The sequence below is a fragment of the Gastrolobium bilobum genome, unplaced genomic scaffold, assembly GCF_033153095.1.
Source record: "Gastrolobium bilobum isolate Gb01-03AN ecotype WA unplaced genomic scaffold, APGP_CSIRO_Gbil_v1 utg24640, whole genome shotgun sequence".
Classification (NCBI taxonomy): Eukaryota; Viridiplantae; Streptophyta; class Magnoliopsida; order Fabales; family Fabaceae; genus Gastrolobium; species Gastrolobium bilobum.
This window is the reverse complement of record NW_026899803.1, coordinates 24,099-43,141: the sequence shown is the minus strand read 5'-3', so window position 1 is coordinate 43,141 and position 19,043 is coordinate 24,099. Positions and strand designations below refer to the sequence as shown.

At 32.7% G+C, this 19,043-nt stretch overlaps 1 protein-coding gene across 1 annotated transcript; it reads right to left on the bottom strand.

The window, feature by feature from the left end:
• Positions 1 to 17,771: 17,771 nt before the first annotated feature.
• LOC133293700 (uncharacterized) lies at positions 17,772 to 18,696 on the bottom strand. The gene is made up of 3 exons (XM_061492303.1): positions 18,409 to 18,696; positions 18,069 to 18,319; positions 17,772 to 17,943 (listed from the first exon to the last, which is right to left on the bottom strand). Exons 1-3 carry the CDS (start codon positions 18,694 to 18,696, stop codon positions 17,772 to 17,774), a joined length of 711 nt encoding a protein of 236 aa, XP_061348287.1.
• Between the last annotated feature and the right edge of the window lie 347 nt (positions 18,697 to 19,043).

Below are 19,043 nucleotides of genomic sequence, written 5' to 3'. Positions count from 1 at the left end.
TTCTAAGGCACACTATTTAACTTATTTAATTTTAGATGATTATTATCTTATAAATATATATACATATATATATATATAGCCACAAAATATATTTATTTATTATATATAAATATGTATATATATATACTATATAAATATATAAATATATATATATATATATATATATATATAATGTTTTTGAATATAACGTTATATATATATATATATATATATATATATATATATATATATATATATATATAATGAAAACTTGCTTTCGTTCAATATATGCGTTCGTTCCGGTTCTGATCTTGGATACTTTTATAAAAGTATCCAAAAGTATATATATATATATATATATATATATATATATATATATATATATATATATATATATATATATATAAAACAGCGTGGACCAATGTGAATACACTACATTGTGTACACAATGACCGAATTCAAAGGTGTTGAAATTTCATTTGAAGTCACGCAATTCGATGCAAGCAAAACATAAAAAATATAACAACACAGATGTCCAGATAACCGAAGAAAGTAGCGCACGGTAAATCTCAAAATGTTATTGTAACAGTAACATATAACAAGGATTATAACCAATTTATGGATTTACAAAGAGGATGGTTAAGTTTACCTTGGATTCTTTTGAGAACCAAAAAAATGGAAGCTTTCGAGGTTGAGAAAGCACCCAAGTCCTTCAACAATGGGTTCTCCTTCAACAAGACTAGATCTTTAATGGTTGGGTGATGTTTCAATGGAGGAGAGGATGAGAAAGATGAAAACTTTGGAGATTTTCTAACTGAAAAAGTCAAGTCCCCAAGAAGACCCCAAATGGAAGCCACAATCAGCTGCTGAGTTTCTTAAAAAAAAACCAAGGGTTTTGATCTCCTTTTCTATTTATATTGTCACTTAAGTTAAGCTAGCAGTATTAGTTTAATTAGTTCCGCTCTTCGTTTAACTCTAAAATTTTAGATTCTTAACCTAGATGTTTTTCTAGAAATTTTAATATTTTTATTTTATTTTTCTCAGGTACTTCATCTGTACGCGTTTTTATCACACAACAGTATTAGTTCTCTTAGCTCCGTTCTTTGTTTGTCTCTAAAATTCTTAGCTTAGATATTTTTCTAAGAATGTTCATATTTTTATTTCCCTTTTTCGGGTCACTTTTCCGGTACGCATTTATACCACACGGTACCCAGCAGTTACACTTTTCTACATGTAAATGGTTCTACATTAATTATTCTGATCTTTCTATAATTATCTAAGGTCAATTAAGGGACTATTTATTTAATCTCATCACTCTATTATTTTATTTCCTAATTTAGCGGTCGGGTATTACATTACACCTCACCTTTTAAGAATTTTGTCCGCAAAATTAGAGACATACCTATCCCTGAACTCGGGGTATTGCCGGAGAAGCTCGTCCTCTCGCTCCCAAGTGCATTCCTCGGGGATTCTTCCTTCCCATTGCACCTTGACCACAGGAATAACTCTGCTCCTAAGCTTCTTCTCGCCATGATCCAAAATCTTGAGTGGTCCTACGGGAGTCTTGAGGTTCTCCCGTATTTCAACCTCATCTTGTTGCACAACATGTGATGGATCCGCAATATACTTTCTTAACTGTGACACATGGAAAAAATCATGGAGGTTGGCTAAGTTTGGCGTAAGGCAAGCCGGTAGGCAACGTAAGAACTCGCACCGTTAATTAAGGAAATTAATTAATTAATTGTGTGAAATTAGGAAATAATTCCATAATTGACCCTACTATTTATGAGAAGGCTTAAATAATATTGGTAAGTAATTAATAATGCTGAAGGTCGCTTTTCTGACGAAAAGCGCAGATACCAGATTTGCTACTCGGTATAAATGCGTACCGATGAAGTATCCCGAAAAATTATAATAAGTGCATAAATATTTCTAGAATATTGTATAGGACTAGTAAAACAAGTTTCAGGTCAAAATAATAAGAACTGGTGCCAGAACTGATACTGGCTATGGAAAAGCGCGTACCGAAAAGGTGCTGCGAAAAATAAAATAAAAATATGATAAATCTTAGAAAAATGAGTAGGTTCAGAATCCTAAGTTCGGGATTAAAATGTTAAGCGTAGCTATTAATGCTAATACAGTGCGTTTAAAACTTAAGTGGCCTATATAAGGCCTTGGCACACACATCTAGGTCAGAAAATACAACTCTACGTGCCTCCATTTCTGATACTTGGGCTCTTCATGCTGCCATTCTCTATTCTCCTTGAAACTCAACCAAGTTATCACATTTTCCTCTTGTTTCTTCACTAAAACACATTGGGTGAGTGGGAACTATCATGGTGAGTATGAGGTGAGCTCCATTTCTGGGTTGTGGTGGCTGTGTGAAGAGAGTTGTGGGCTGACTTCATTGTTTGGGGTGGTTTGAGAACTTGTGTTTTGTTGGTGTTGGTCCAAGAAGCCATTTTTGGTGAGAATGAACCTTTGTGGTGTGCCATTTTCGTACACTTGCAAGTCTGAACCTTTGGGGTTGAAGGGAGAGCTCCAAGAGCACCTCCTTGTTCTGTTTTGAGCTTAGGTTAGTGTCACCAACCTTTGATCATGAGTTTTATTGAGTAAAAGTGGAATCTTGACATGTTTAATGAGTTAAACAAGTAACTAACCAGTATATGAACCTTAAAGAGTGTAAAGATGCATGCTTCAACGTTTTAAATTGTTAAAAATGGAACCTTGGAAGTGATATCTCGCGAAATGCAGAATCTGCATTCTGTCGCGAAATATCCGGATATTGCCTCGACAAATATCCGGATATTCTGGGTTTTTGAGGACAGTAAAGGTACTGTTCATACAGAATGTCATTTTGGGTTTGTGGACCCATGATTGGCTTATGTGGACTTCTGTAGTAATTAACCTAAGTTAGATTGTAAGTGATTAAGGGCTTGTGGCTTTGTGAGAAGCCTTAAGACATGAAACGTAAAGGAAAGGCGTTGTCTTTGTGTCGTATGCTTGTATGTTTGAATATTGATATGATTGCTGGTCCAAAACAGATTGTGATTCTGCTGTGTTTGGGCTTTGAGATTGGTTGGACTTTTGGCTTGGATTGCTAGCTTGCAAGGTAAGCTTTCGTGTCCTCGGTTTAGCCATTGTTTGTTCCACCATGTCCCATGGGGGGATGGTTATATGCATGATGTGTTTTCATGTACTGTTTTATTGAAATGCTATTGAGTTGTTAAGTGCAATTGCTTTATGATATGTATGTGGTGTTTTGCCTAGCCAGGAAGCCATGGGGTGGTTCTGGGGGCGGGTTCAGCATGAGCGTGTACTGTGTGGGTAATAGACATATTCCTGCACTTCTCTGATCAGTAGAATAGTTATAACACACATGACATGATTATCTGCTGCATTGCACTATTTTGGAACTTATATTGTTTAACTGTTTTTGAAACTTATATTGCACATGTAAGTGAGCTTGAGGTGGAAGATCCTTGAGGACCCCTTGTCTTACTGAGATTTCTGTTTAGAGATCTCACCCCACGTTTGGGGCGCTTATTTCAGGTTCAGGTAATGCAGGGGTTGAGACATCTAACGGCAGGAGGCCGGAGCTTAGTTGATTGATGTTTATCTGTTATGCTGATTGTGCTGAGATGCTAGATATGCCTGTTGCTTTTATGTCATTAGCTTTATTATTATGTTGTTGTTGTTGAGACTTGCTGGGCTTGTTGCCTTATTTGGTGAGCATGGGGATTGTCCATGCCACATTGATTGATTATGTCCTATCTTAGATTTGAGTTGTATTAATGTATCAGGATTATGGTCCGGTCTACGTGTTGTAGTTCCGTGACTTAGATACTCACTTCTAATTATATATTGAGGATATTTCTATGTAGATAGTTGTTTATTTGCATTTACATACAGACGATATTTTATGAAAATGATTAAGTAATCAACTTGGTTAAGTATAATGACGTCATAATTGAAAGGAAAAAGATATTCCGCATATTTAATTAAGCGTGGCTTAATACGATGACATGTTAATAAATCGGGTATACACAGGGTGTTACACAACGGGCCCTACCCTACCAAGAATCTGATAAGGCCCAATAAATCTAGGGCTAAGCTTCCTCACTCTGAGAGCTTGCCCAACACCCGTGACCTGAGATAATCTTACAAACACATGTTCCCCTTCATTGACCTCTAATGGCCTATGCCTAGCATCGTAGTAGCTCTTCTGCCGATCTTGAGCTCGCTTCAACTTTTCTCTGATCATTTTAACTTGCTCTGTACTCTCCTTCACAAAATCAAGCTCGAACAGTTCCCGATCTCCAACCTCTGCCCAGCAAGTAGGAGTCCGACATCTCTTACCATAAAATGCCTCGTAAGGAGCCATGCCTAGGCTAGCATGAAAAATGTTGTTTTATGAGAACTTAATCAAGGGAAGATATCGATCCCAAGCTGAGCCTTGCTCTAGAGTGAAGGCTCTCAACATATCCTCTAGTGTCTGTATCGTCCGTTCAGTCTGGCCATCTGTCTGAGGATGGTAGGCTGTACTTAGCCTCAACTGTGTCCCCAAGGAACTCTGAAATGCCTCCCAAAATCGAGACGTGAACTTCGGGTCCCTATTATAACACCTCACAATTCTAAATTAAGTATTAAAATATTAAGTGAGTAATTAAGTGAAGGATTAGTGAAAATCTTAAAGATTAGGCCAAAATGCAAAGAAAGGGCAAAACGGTAATTAGCCAACACCAACCCTAGGAAGATAAAATTTGAGTATAAGGTCTCAGATGATAAAAATAACTGTGGAAATGGATTCAGAACGAAAAATTGAGTGGATAGGCAAGTTTCAGAAAAATCAGTGAATAGTTTTTTTACCGGGTAAAAATACCGCGGTACGATTGCACCGTAAAACGTGCCAGTTGAGTTTTGAGCTCTAGGTTTCAAATATGATTTATAAATGTTCTATAGAAATAGGAAATATGATTTGTGATAATATTTGATGGAATTAAGTCAGTTTGGGAAGCGTGCCAACGACGCGCGCAATAACTTAAAATAGTGTTTTCTCCGAACGACCGGAAAACTCCGGATTCATCTGATCAAGTATAATTAAAGGACAATGGTTAATGTTAAAAATTAGAGTTTTTGAATAGGTTTTAAATTTTTGGACGTTTAGTGAAAGTTTGGATGAATTTTAAATCGCATGACGAGGCGTGGGACCCACCCACTCATGTCCACTTAAGCCACATCACCCTCCCTCACAATTCATCATTTTTTCTCTCATTCCCTCCTTCTTCTTCACGCATGACATCCCCTCCACCACCATCTTTGTGCAAAATTTTCAATTCACCATAACTTGGTCGTTTCTCCACCGAATCCATCGATTCGTGTCTTGAAATTCGATGTAAATCATCATCCGAACCCGTTCCACCGATTAGTTTCCCTTTAAACCCTCTCTTTGGTGAGTTATTTCCCATTTACAGCTGCAAATTTTTGGAGGAATTTGAGGTTCATGGAGTCATTTGAGCTTCCATTGCTTGGAGGAGTCTTGGGGTAGCATTTAGCCTTGGTTGTGAGTATATTTCCATCCCATTTACATGGTTTGATTGTAGTTTATTTTCATGAACCCTACACCTTGATTTCGTGATTGGTGATGTTAGAGAGCTCAATTGAAAAATGCGTATTAGATGATAATGTCTTAGAATGATGTGTTAGAGCTAGAAATGCCATGAAAATTATTGGTGAAAAATATGAATTTTTAACTTAGAGAAAATTGATGGTGTCATGACTTTGTGTTTGAGATTATTGTTAGGATTGTGTTGGTGAGTTGTTGAATGATTATATGTTGATATAATGGTGTTGTATGGAGTGTGGAATGATTAAAAATTGAGTGAGAATTCTTTAGAAAGTCCAAGTGTGCATATCGGCCATAGAGAGAGTTTTAGGAAATTGATGTTGTTTGTGTTGATTGGATGATATATCAGGTGTTGAATGGTGTTAAAATCGGTTGTGTGGTGGTTGGAAAGTGGTAGAATCAATGAAAAATAAAATAAAAGAACCTAGAGTGGATTATTTAGCAAAACGATGCTTAAAAGACGTAAAACGAAAAAATGGCACTTGAATTAGCCTCTTGGCAACCTAAGGATGTATAATAAAATGAGAAAGAAAATTTAGAAAAATAAATTTGAATTTCTGCCTTGTTTGGCCGAACCTTCAAGAGGAAGGGGAGGATTTTGTGGTTTTTCGCATTTTGATAGAATTGATGTATACTGATGGCTGTACATGGTGGTATAGGTTGCCGTACGTCGATTTGAATCCCGAACCGTGAATCGGTGGATTGACCTTGGTTCTGGACTAAGTGGATTGAGGTAAGTGATTGGATTATGCATGTGTAATTGAGGATTGGCATGCGTTTTGTGAACTTTGAGTAATTGGGAACGTCCTATGTGTAGGCGTTCTGTTGAGTAACAAACTTGGAACCTAAGCTGCTGTGGAGCTAAGTGGAAGAACATTTGAGGTAACCTCTTGGTACTGGGGCTTGTTCCCCTTTTCTGTTCCACCATACCCGTTGAGGGTAATGGTAAAAAGTGTATATGACTAGTGTAGAACAGAATGAGCATGCATGTAGCATTTATGAGGGTACTTATGTACCGAGTCTCTGGCCAGTAGACAGTGTAGCCTTCGGGCAGTGCGGACTTCCACTGGATAGGTCTCCGAGAGGGAGTTCCAGTTGACCTAGGGTCGTAGTGTGTAATCCGGTTAGGAGCACACTAGGAAGTCTCGGGTGTATATGGATGGGAGGGGTATCTTGGTTGTGGTTCTAGGGACACACCTTGGATGATACCCGTAGGCTTATATGTCGAGGATGTTGCGTGGTATTGGTAGCTACCATTCCAGCTTCGTCGTATTTTATATCCCGATATTCCCCAGTTTCTCTAAATCCCTTGCTATATCCCGTTTTGAAAGTGGTTGTTTTATATTACTTATATGCATCGAAGTGAACCATTGGGCGGAGTTTTCTCCAGAACCTCTGGGTTACTGAGATATATTCGTATATCTCACCCCGTCTTGGGGGCTTTATTTCAGGAGCTAGTTGTGGCGTTGGAGCGGCGGGCAAGAAGCCTGTGGGATGATTAGATGGAGCATTTCATTATTTTGCATTTTGATGGCCATGTGGCCTAGGCTAGACTTAGGGCATGAACATCTCATATGTATGTAGGATGAGTTTCATTAGCATATTTGTTCATGTCATTTTGCCTAAGTCTAGTAGTTTGTGTCATTTAAGCTTATATTTCGATTTGTAATTAAAGTTGTAATATTTATAAGTTGTAATTTGAAGTTGAAGTTGTAAGTTGTAATATGTAAGTTAATGTTGTAAATGTACAAGAAATGCATGATATACTATGATGGAAGGGCTTTAGGCCTATTGTAGGTTTATGATTACTTGTATGTTGAAAATATGCATGAAAAGGGACTTTGTTGATTGAAACCATTTAAGGATTTAAAGTGAGCTATATTGTGTAATAAATATAAACTGAGCTGGGTTGTAAGTGCCCCAAGGCATTGTTGGTCCTTGTGTGTGCCACCCATTAGATTATTAGGTACATTTGAGGTACTAGTGAGCTTATGCAAATTTGGGGATTATAGGAAAAACAAAGGAAACTCTGGCGAATTTTTTGTAGAATTGGCAGATTTTAGATGAACTTCGTGAGAGCATATCGCGCTCCACAAAGGTCCAATAGAGACGTGAAATATGCCATTTTAAAGCCTGAGATGTCCTCTATGTGGTGTTAAAATATGAGAAAATTCTGGGTTGTAAGCAGCCCTGTAGGATTTATTGAACACGGACTGTCCAGAACCCCCTTATGCAGGGGCTGTTTCTGGCAGTTTTTAGGAAATTAATTCCCGCTTCGTTTCTCAGTCAAACTAAGCGTATGATATATCAAATTGAAGGTTGAGATATCTAGTTTGTAGTATAAAAATTTTAGAATAATTGGATGAGTTAATTTACTGCAGTAACTCGTGGAGTGAGAGAGGTTTTGAGCTGTTTTGGGGTTGGTTGGCTGTTTTGCTTATCCAACTTCAAACGGCGATAGCCGGAGCAAACGAGCTCCGATTAAAGCGTGTGATAGCTTCATAGAAAGGGAATTAAGTAAGAAAAAAATATAACTTGAAAGGATTGTCTGATTGTGAGCGGTGAGTTCGCAGAAAATTAATTAGTGAACCATGTTTGGAAAGGTAAAAACGTAAATTTGAGAAATTGGCTAAGTGAGTTTATGGGAACCCCTGAGTAACTTATGATAAGTAAAATAAGACATAGAAATAGTTTAAATAAGTATTCCGCAAGAGTTTACACTTACGGTCACGACTTTTAATTATTACGCTTTTTATTGTTTTAAATGCTCGCGTAATAATTGGAAAAAGTTTATTCGCATTTTTATAAATGAATTGTTGTGATTGTAACTGCGCTTAATATCATAATTAATGTTAACAATACCGGTGTACAATGGGCTATTACACCTATCACTAATGGTACTCATGGGCACCCCATGAAGCTTCGCAATCTCTCTAACATACAAGCTAGCCAGCTGCTTGGTGGTAAAACTCGTCTTCACCGAAAGGAAGTGAGCAGATTTAGTCAATCTGTCCACAATGACCCATATAGAGTCATAACCAGCCTGAGTCCTTGGCAACCCCACAACGAAATCTATGGAAATGCTCTCTCACTTCCATTGCGGAATCTCAAGAGGTTGAAGCTTACCAGACGGCCTCTGGTGTTCAATCTTCACTTTATGACATATCAAACACTTGGACACATACACCGCTATGTCTTTTTTCATGCTCGGCCACCAGAAATTCCTCTTCAAGTCTTGGTATATCTTTGTAGCCACATGGTGGATAGTGAATTGGCCCATATGAGCCTCTGACATCACCTCCTCAGTCAATGGACCTCTAAGAACTATAATCCTTTTCTGGAACATCAACAATCCCTCCTCATTCCAAGACACATCGTCTTAGTTCTTCACATAGTCAAGGCACTACCTTTGCACTTGTGCCTCCTTGATCTTCTCCATAAGCTCATTCTCAACTCTCACAGATTCCATTTCCAGAAGTGCACCTCCAAACAAAGAGGTCACTGTCAAGTCTCGGAACTTCTCAATCACATCATAGTCACCAATCATCAAACTGAATAGACTCACAAATTTTTGACTCAAAGCATCAGCTACCACATTGGCCTTCCCTGGGTGGTATTTCAAGTCAAAGTCGTAGTCCTTCAGAAATTCCATCCATCTTCTTTGTCTCATGTTCAGCTCCTTCTGGTCAAACAGGTACTTTAAACTCTTATGATCGCTGAACACTGCGAACTTCATGACATACAGATAATGTCTCCAAATCTTGAAAGAAAACACAATAGCAGCCAACTCCAAATCGTGAGTCGGGTAGTTCTCCTCGTGAGGCTTCAACTGCCTCGAAGCATAAGAAATCACTCTGCCCGTCTGCATCAGCACACAACCCAACCCCTTTCCGGAGGCGTCACAATACAACTCAATCGACTCCGCAGGATCAGGAAAGACCAATACTGGAGTTGCTGCCTGATCGTACAAGTACTAACATCACATCCATACATTACATCAACAGACATATCCACAATCTCAGGAAAATATTAGTATATATATATCATTTCCACCAGAGCATACCATGCACATAAACCGCCCTCCCATAGAGGTTGGTGGAACAAACAGAGGAACAATCCGAGGACCAGAAGCTTACCTGTACCTATATGCCCCTCTGACTCGAAGTCGGTATCACAAGGGTCCACACCACAAATAGAATCAAACGCACTCACAAATCTGGTTCAATGACCATCATATTATCAAGATACATATTCTAAAATTCCAGGGAAATCAGATATCATTTTCTTTTTCATTCCAAACAGGAGATCCTTTCTAAGGCATACTATTTAACTTATTTAATTTTAGATGATTATTATCTTATAAATATATATATATATATATATATATTTATATAGCTTTATATAGTCACAAAATATATTTATTTATTATAGCTTTATATAGCCACAAAATATATTTATTTGTTATATATAAATATGTATATATATACTATATAAATATATATATTGGTCTTCGAAAACATTATATATACATAACGTTATATATATATATATATATATATATATTAGAAAACTATGCTTTCGTTCAAATTCTGGAAAAGTATGCGTTCGTTCCGTTTATTTCTTTTAATAATTTATCTATTCTGATTCTGATTCACTTTAAAATAACAACTTGAAATTTTTTTTGTTTTTTTGTTTTCAGAGTTTTTCCGAATTCCATTTTCTTTTTACTAATTATAATTCCATGTTTCCTAGCTGAAAAAAAAAATTATAAAAATAGAACAATTAATACAAGAATTATTAGTTTATGTCAAAAAAACATAATAGGACAAAATAATTCAATCATACAACTATTAGTTACATATGGTAATGGTTCAGTAAAATTTCTGAGAGAAGGATGGATATGAAAATTGGATATAGCTTTTGAAAGATTTAAAAAAGAATCTCTAAATTTGTTATTCTTTGGTGTAATGTAACTAATAGTTGTATGATTAAATTATTTTGTGCTATTAAAGAAAAATAGAAGAGATATTAAAAGCTTCGTAATTACTAAATTACTGCAACTTATAATGAGCCATGCTCTGATACCAAGTTTGTAGAAAAAATAAATAATAAAGAAAATCTTTTAGAAGAAAAAATTATAAAAGGGTACAAAATTAATATTGAACATATTAAAGGAGAAGATAATTATATAGCTGATTATTTATCCAGAACTATAACTAATTCTTGATATTTACATTACAACAAGAAGTAAATAAATTTAAGCAAGAATCTTATGGTTCATGGAATTATAATTAGTAAAAAGAAAATGGAATTACAGAAGGACAATATTACAAAGAATTGTGGACTTTTTTTTTTTTAGAAAACAGTGAACAGTGTATATACAAGCTGTTATTAGTAAATTAAAAAAGTTAGAAATATTTGGACTTACATGTAATATTCTCTGAGTTTGTTAAACATGGAATTATAATTAGTAAAAAGAAAATGGAATTGGAACAAGATAACACATTAGAAAATCCATTAAAATATAGATATTATAAATATTTGTGTTACCTATCTCACCCGCTTTTGTGGCCGGGAAACCATAAGAATTTTAAAGAATTAGAATTTAACGATGAAGAGTATTATTACTTCTCAAACAGATATTTACATTACAACAAGAAGTAAATAAATTTATCTTCACAAGCTCTTGTTTTTTAAATAATAAATATTTACCAAATTTTTTTATAAAATTTCTAGCATAATTACATAATCCTCTTTTTTTTCAGCTTTATTATAAATCATTTCTACGGAAAAACACAAGAAATAGATATAGATAATCTTGTCGAAGAATTTGATAAAAAATTAAAACCCATACAGCCAAGACCTAAGAAACAAAAACAATCTTGTAGTTTTTTAGTTTATAAAAATGAATAATACATCTTTTCGTGGAACTAGTAGAACAATTATAGACCAGCCTAGAAAAAGTACTAGTTTTAATCATACAACTATTAGTTACATTACACCAAAGAATAAAAAATTTAGAGGATTTCTAACTCAATGTGGAGAATATTCAGATTAAATATTAAGTGTCGGTAGGGTTTTTATTTTATTTAAAAAAAAAGCTTGTAGTTTTAATATAATCTAAATTATTATTTATTTCTTTTAATAATTTATCTATTCTGATTCTGATTCACTTTCAAATAACAACTTGCATCTAATCCTTTGATTACTGCTTCTATTTCATAATCTATAGCACTAAGATTTTTTACTTTATTAATCTTTTAATTAATTATTTAGGTCACTTATTGGCTCCATTAGGTTGGTGAACAGTTAATCATACCAGACGGAAACCATAAGATTCTTTCTTAAATTTATTTACTTCTTGTTGTAATGTAAATATCTGTTTGAGAAGTCTCTCCCTTTCTTCAACAAGATATTCTCTCTCCTCATTAAGATTTCTGATTGTTCTGGAAAAAATTATAAAAATAGAACAATTAATACAAGAATTATTAGTTTATGTCAAAAAACTTTATGTTACTGTTCACTTATCCTAACTACATTTACCATGGACTTTAATCTTTTAATTAATTATGTAGGTCACTTATTGGCTCCATTAGGTTGGTGAACAGTTAATCACGGTATTTATGTTTTGTAGTATTATTATTTATATCTGTTGATATTATAATTTGATGGTAAATGTAGTTAGGATAAGTGAACAGTAATCTGGAATCGGCCAACTCCGTCCCATGCCTACAAACTTGGTATCAGATTAGGATTATGTAATTATGCTAGAAATTTTATAAAAATTTTGGTAAATATTTAGGAGAGGTTTATAACTCAGAGTACTTGCACACTTCACTCGATATGTTTACAATTAAACCATCTACCTAAGATATATTATTCATTTTTATAAACTAAAAAACTACAAGATTGTTTAAAATCCATCAAAATATAGATATTATAAATATTTGTGTTCTATAATTTATTATAGAATTTTACAATAGCTTCACAATCAGTTCTTAAAGTAAATTCTCTATTTTAAAAAAAAAAAGTCTGGATTCTATTCAGAATTATTCTATGGACACAATTCTGCCAACATTTTCTTTTGGGTTATCTTCAAATATTTCTAACTTTTCTAATTTACTAATAACATCTTGAGTATTAATTATAAGATCAAATAAATGATGTAATTGAATATATATGAGAAAATATAAAATATACAGAAGATAAACTAACAAGGGGAAGAATATACATATGCGTAAAATATTAAGGTCCATGGTAAATGTAGTTAGGATAAGTGAACAGTAACATAACCTTGCGGATAGGATGTAGGAAATATATTTAATAGAGAAATAGGAGAAAAATTAAAAAAAAAAACAGAAAAAAAAACAGATATTTACATTACAACAAGAAGTAAATAAATTTAAGCAAGAATCAAGAAAACATTATGTATCAAAATTTACCACATTTTGATAATGTAACAGAAAAGAAAGGATTACCTGTTGTATTTTAATTTCGTGTTTCAATTCCGAGTCTATAAATAGGTAGATGGTTTAATTGTAAACATATCGAGTGAAGTGTGCAAGTACTCTGAGTTATAAACCTCCATTTGTTCGTCTCTGTAATCCTTCTCTGTTTATAATAAAAGTATTTTATTTGCTGAGATTCTATTGGTTGTAATTGTATAGGTTTTTCTACTGGATTCCTTTAATATGTTCAATATTAATTTTGTACCCATGATTAATAAATTTATCTTTTAATATTAACCATCTTCTTCTTCCTAATTTATTTTCATTTAATTTATTATAGAATTTATTTTTATTTTTTTCAGCTAGCTCTACATCCTATCCGCAAGGTTATGTTAGCTGAAAAAAAAAAAAGCTTTTAATATCTCTTCTATTTTTCTTTTTAGACAGGACATTATAAAACTACACCTAATGGTTACATTATCAAAATGTGGTAAATTTTGATACGTAATGTTTTCTTGTAGTCTTTTATAAAAATGAATAATACATCTTTTCCTAGAACTAGTAGAACAATTATAGACCAGCTAATTCCCACTCTGATTTTTGTTGTGTTTTTCCGTAGAAATGATTTAAATTTGTTATTCTTTGGTTTAATGTAACTAATAGTTGTATGATTAAATTATTTTGTTACATCCTATCGCAAGGTTATGTTACTGTTCACTTATCCAAATCATTTCTACGGAAAAACACAACAAAAATCAGAGTGGGAAAAAAAAATTATTTACTTCTTGTTGTAATGTAAATATCTGTTTATCCATCCTTCTCTCAGAAATTTTACTGAACCATTACCATATCTAAAAGCACTTATCGGCTCCATTAGGTTGGTGAACAGTTAATCATACCAGACGGGGCAAAGTCTATTATTACACAATTATCTTCAATATCTAAAGAATCTATATGTAAAGTATTTTATTTGCTGAAAACATAAGCTCGCTTAGCTATTGTAAAATTCTATAATAAATTAAATGAAAATAAATTAGGAAGAAGAAGATGGTTAATATTAAAAGATAAATTTATTAATCATGGGTACAAAATTAATATTGAACATATTAAAGGAGAAGATAATTAACTATGTAGTACAAAAATTAAGATAATTTTTTTTTTCATCTTTTCGTGGAACTAGTAGAACAATTATAGACCAGGACAGTGATAATCATCATTATTTAAAATATAGTTATATTAAATTTCAAAGCTTCTTCACAAGCTTTTTTTTTACGCATATGTATCCTAGCTGAAAAAAAAAAAGGGTCCTTGGTAAATGTAGTTAGGATAAGTGAACAGTAACATAACCTTACGGATAGGATGTAGAGCCTAGCTGAAAAAAAAAAAGATCAAAATAAATGATGTAATTGAATATATATCAAGTAAAAATATTAAAATTATAAAACCTCCTAATGTACCTGGTATATTACTATCTTGTCCTTCCATAAAATTTAAATCTAATATTTTAAAATTTATTTCTCCTTTACTTTCTTCTGAGCAATCAAGAAGTTAGCATAGAAGGAGGTTCTCTTAATGAGGAGAGAGAATATCTTGTTGAAGAAAGGGAGAGACTTCTCAAATAGATATTTACATTACAACAAGAAGTAAATAAATTTAAGCAAGAATCTTATGGTTTCATTCCAATTTTCTCTGTTTATTTAAAGAATTATTCCATTCATTTCTATTTTACTGTTCACTTATCCTAACTACATTTACCATGGACCTCTGTATATGCTTTTATTTTTTCTAATTCTTCTCCAAATAATCTAAATTATTATTTATTTCTTTTAATAATTTATCTATTCTGATTTTTATATGTGATAATAAAAAATTATTAAAAGAAATAAAAGTAGAATGTATTTTTTTTTCAGTTTTTTTTTCCAGCTAGGTTCTGTATAATTTGTTCCTGATGTACTTGGTATATTACTATCTTTAGATGAAAAAAATAAATTAAATCTACTTCAGTTAAGGATATTAATGATCTTTGTACATCTTTACCCCATCTTTTATCAAAAAGAGTTACTAAAACTTTACATCCAGTTCTACTTCTTACTAATCCTTTTACTCCTATAATAAACTACAAACAGTTTAAATTTTGGTAATGTTAATCTCCAAATATACCCCAGTTCTTTTTTTTCTTCAGTTTTTTATTTTTATTTTTTAAAAAGAAAAAAAAGAAATCCAAAAGAAGAATACCCAATCAGAAATACAGAAAAAACAAAGGAGTCTTCTTAAAAGCTTTTATTTTATGCATATGTATATTCTTCCCCTTGTTAGTTTCTCTTCTGTATATTTTATATTTTCTAATAATATAAAACTGAACATAAAATCGAAATCTTTCTTGGCTTAAATTAAAAGTATATCCTAAGTTTCTAATTCCCACACTCTGATTTTTGTTGTGTTTTTCCGTAGAAATGATTTATAATAAAGTTTTTGAATTTGTTCCAGAAAAATTCTAAACTGAAAAAAAAAAAAAACCAGGGGAAAAAGATATCCAGTAGAAAAACCTATACAATTACAACCAATAGAATCAAGAAATTTTTTAAATTTAACAGCACATAGTCAATACTCTTCTTCGTTAAATTCTAATTCTTTAAAATTCTTAGAGCCTAGCTGAAAAAAAAAATTATCAAATTCTTCGACAAGATTATCTATATCTATTTCTTGTCTTTTCAATAAATGAAAATTTAATATAACTATATTTTAAATAATGATGATTATCACTGTCTAAAAAAGTCCACAATTCTTTGTAATATTGTCCAGAAAAATTCTAAACTGATTTGATTTGAAATTTTGAAATAGTACGAGGAAAAAGTAGGATGGTTATCAATTATAAACGACTAAATGATAATACCATAAAATACTCCATTTTTTGGAATTAATATATCATTATTTTCTTTATCTTTTGTACCCATGATTAATAAATTTATCTTTTATTATTAACCATCTTCTTCTTCCTAATTTATTTTCATATAATTTATTATAGAATCTTACAATAGCTTCACTACTATTCTATAATCTGTATTTAGTGGTAATGCTAAAGGAGGTAGCTGAAAAAAAAAAAAAGCGGGTGAGATATAGGTAATTTCTCCCTTCTGAGCAATCAAGAAGCTAGCATAGAAGCTAACTCAGTTTTATATTATGAGATTGTAAAATATTTAGCAAATTTGATTGCAAAAGTGGTTTTCACCATTTTAATCTTCTAAGAATTGTTCTATATATTGCCAATTTTTAATAGTCATTTGTTCTAATGTTTTTACTGCTTCATACTGTATCTTATATATATAAAAAAAATCCAAGATCAGAACCGAAACGAACGCATACTTTTCCAGAATTTGAACGAAAGCATAATTTTCTATATATATATATATATATATATATATATATATATATATATATATATATAATAGCGTAGACCAATGTGAATACACTACATTGTGTACACAGTGACCGAATTCAAAGGTGTTGAAATTTCATTTGAAGTCACGCAATTCGATGCAAGCAAAACATAAAAAATATAACAACACAGATGTCCAGATAACCGAAGAAAGTAGCACACAGTAAATCTCAAAATGCTATTCTAACCGTAACATATAACAAGGATTATAACCAATTTATGGATTTACAAAGGGGATAGTTAAGTTTATCTTAGATCCTTTTGAGAACAGAAAAAAATGGAAGTTTTAGAGGTTGAGAAAGCACCGAAGTCCTTCAACAATGGGTTCTCCTTCAACAAGACTAGAGCTTTAATGGTTGGGTGATATTTTAATGGAAGAGAGGAGGAGAAAGATGAAAAATTTGGAGATTTTCCAAGAGAAAAAGCCAAGTCCCCAAGAAGACCCCCAAATGGAAGCCACAATTAGCTGCTGAGTTTCTTAAAAAAAAAAACCTAGAGTTTTGATTCCCTTTTCTATTAATATTGTCACTAAGGGCATTGTTTGGTGCACTGTATAGGATAAGACCTGATAGTATAAGACCTGATAGTATAATGCCTGATAGTATAAGACCTGATTAAATTTTAATACTATTCAGCGTTTGACATGGTACTGTATAAGATGATGTATTGTATAAGATAATACTATCCAGTGTTTGGTAATACACTGTATAATACTAGATAGGATAAAAATAAATATTTTTGACAAAAATACCCTTTAATAAAGAATTTATATAATTCTTTTAAATATGTTATATAATATTAGTTTTTATAAATTTTATCGATTAATATGTCGAAAAAATAAAATAATTTTTGTAAAAATAAAAATCTTCAATATTTAAAAAAAAATCATGACTGCTATATATATATATATATATATATATATATATATATATATATATATATATATATATATATATATATATATATGCTCTGGTTTCAATCACAAAAGACATAAACAACACTCACTATTTAAATATTTGTACGTTATTAGGCAATAGCTACTGAAGATCAACAGTGACGTACAACCAAAAATATTGAATACATATCAGCTAGGACAAATACCTCATCATGCTGATTAAATTCTAGTTAAGTTTCACATAATGACACCATAAACCATGTCATTTCATTCACATAGTAGTAGCATAAAGTAGTGACATGAAGTTTCCAATATAAAAGTGCTTAACTTTAAGGTACAATTTAAATTTAAATACAAAAGATAAAAAAAAAAAGACCACTTATGGGCTCAATGAGCAACCCAATCATTGTACATTTCATTAGCCAATGCATCTCTCCAAGCACTCCACGCTTCACTTGTATCTATGGTGTCTATGCTATCATGTAGCTCTTCATCCACCTCCTCGTCAATAGATATGTTACCTAGCTCTATCTCTAAAGGATTTGTATCCATTTCCCTCCTGATCAAATTGTGCAGTAAGCAACAAGCAATAATAATTCGGTTGTGAGTCTTAACAGGATAAAAACTTGGACTTCTAAGAATTGCCCAATGCATCTTCAACAACCCAAATGTCCTTTCTATGACATTTCTAGCTTGAGCATGTTCTTACCTGTTGGAACCTTAAGGCCATTTCTCCTATTAATTGCATCACGCAATACCCTAGCATCTGAAGCTGAACCCTCCCAACCCGGCAACACATATACAAATTTCATGTCTCGTGAGCACACTCCTAACACATTTGTGGCAATTTCACCTTTTCGACTTCTACATCTTGGCTTGTCAGCCTCAGGAACATTAACAGTAATATAAGTTCCATCTAAAGCTCCAAGACAACCCTATAATAGATAAGTAAACAACCTCTACTAATTTATCACGTGAAATAAGTACAAACAATCCAAAATTGAAAAAAAAATATAATTCATACCTTAAACCATTTCCACCTATCGTCAGTGCAATTCTCAGGAACTGGATCCGGTACCTTCAATAAATTTTCTTGCAACCTCAACACAGACTTTAAAACTAAATTGAAGTATCTACTAACAGTTTCCCCCGACCGTTGGAATTTAAACTTGATGACACGATTTTTAGCATGGTGAGCTAATATGTGTAAAAACATAGCTACCTGTTCTTCTATTGATACTAACCCATCTTCCTTTAGCATGCCCTCAACACGTACAAGAGAACACAATACTCGAAATGTGTAAGTATTCATTTGGAGTTGTTCTACACAAGCAACATCATCATTTATTAGCCTCCTTATGAATGCTACCCTTGATTCTTCCCTTATCCTTGGTATTGCTCATTGCCTTAGTGATAATCTCTCATGTCGTCTTTGAACAGCACAACACATGCGTAGGTAAGACACAATACATATAATGACTATCTCCAAAAAGGCTTGTTCCATCATCAACCTCATTGACATGATATCAAGGAGCTCAATTATATCATTAAGCCATCCATTTGGGTCATTTAGCCATCGAATTGGATCAAACCTTTCATTAGGATCCATATGACCCTTGTGAAGTGAAGATAACCCTTGAATGATAGACTCTTGGTAAA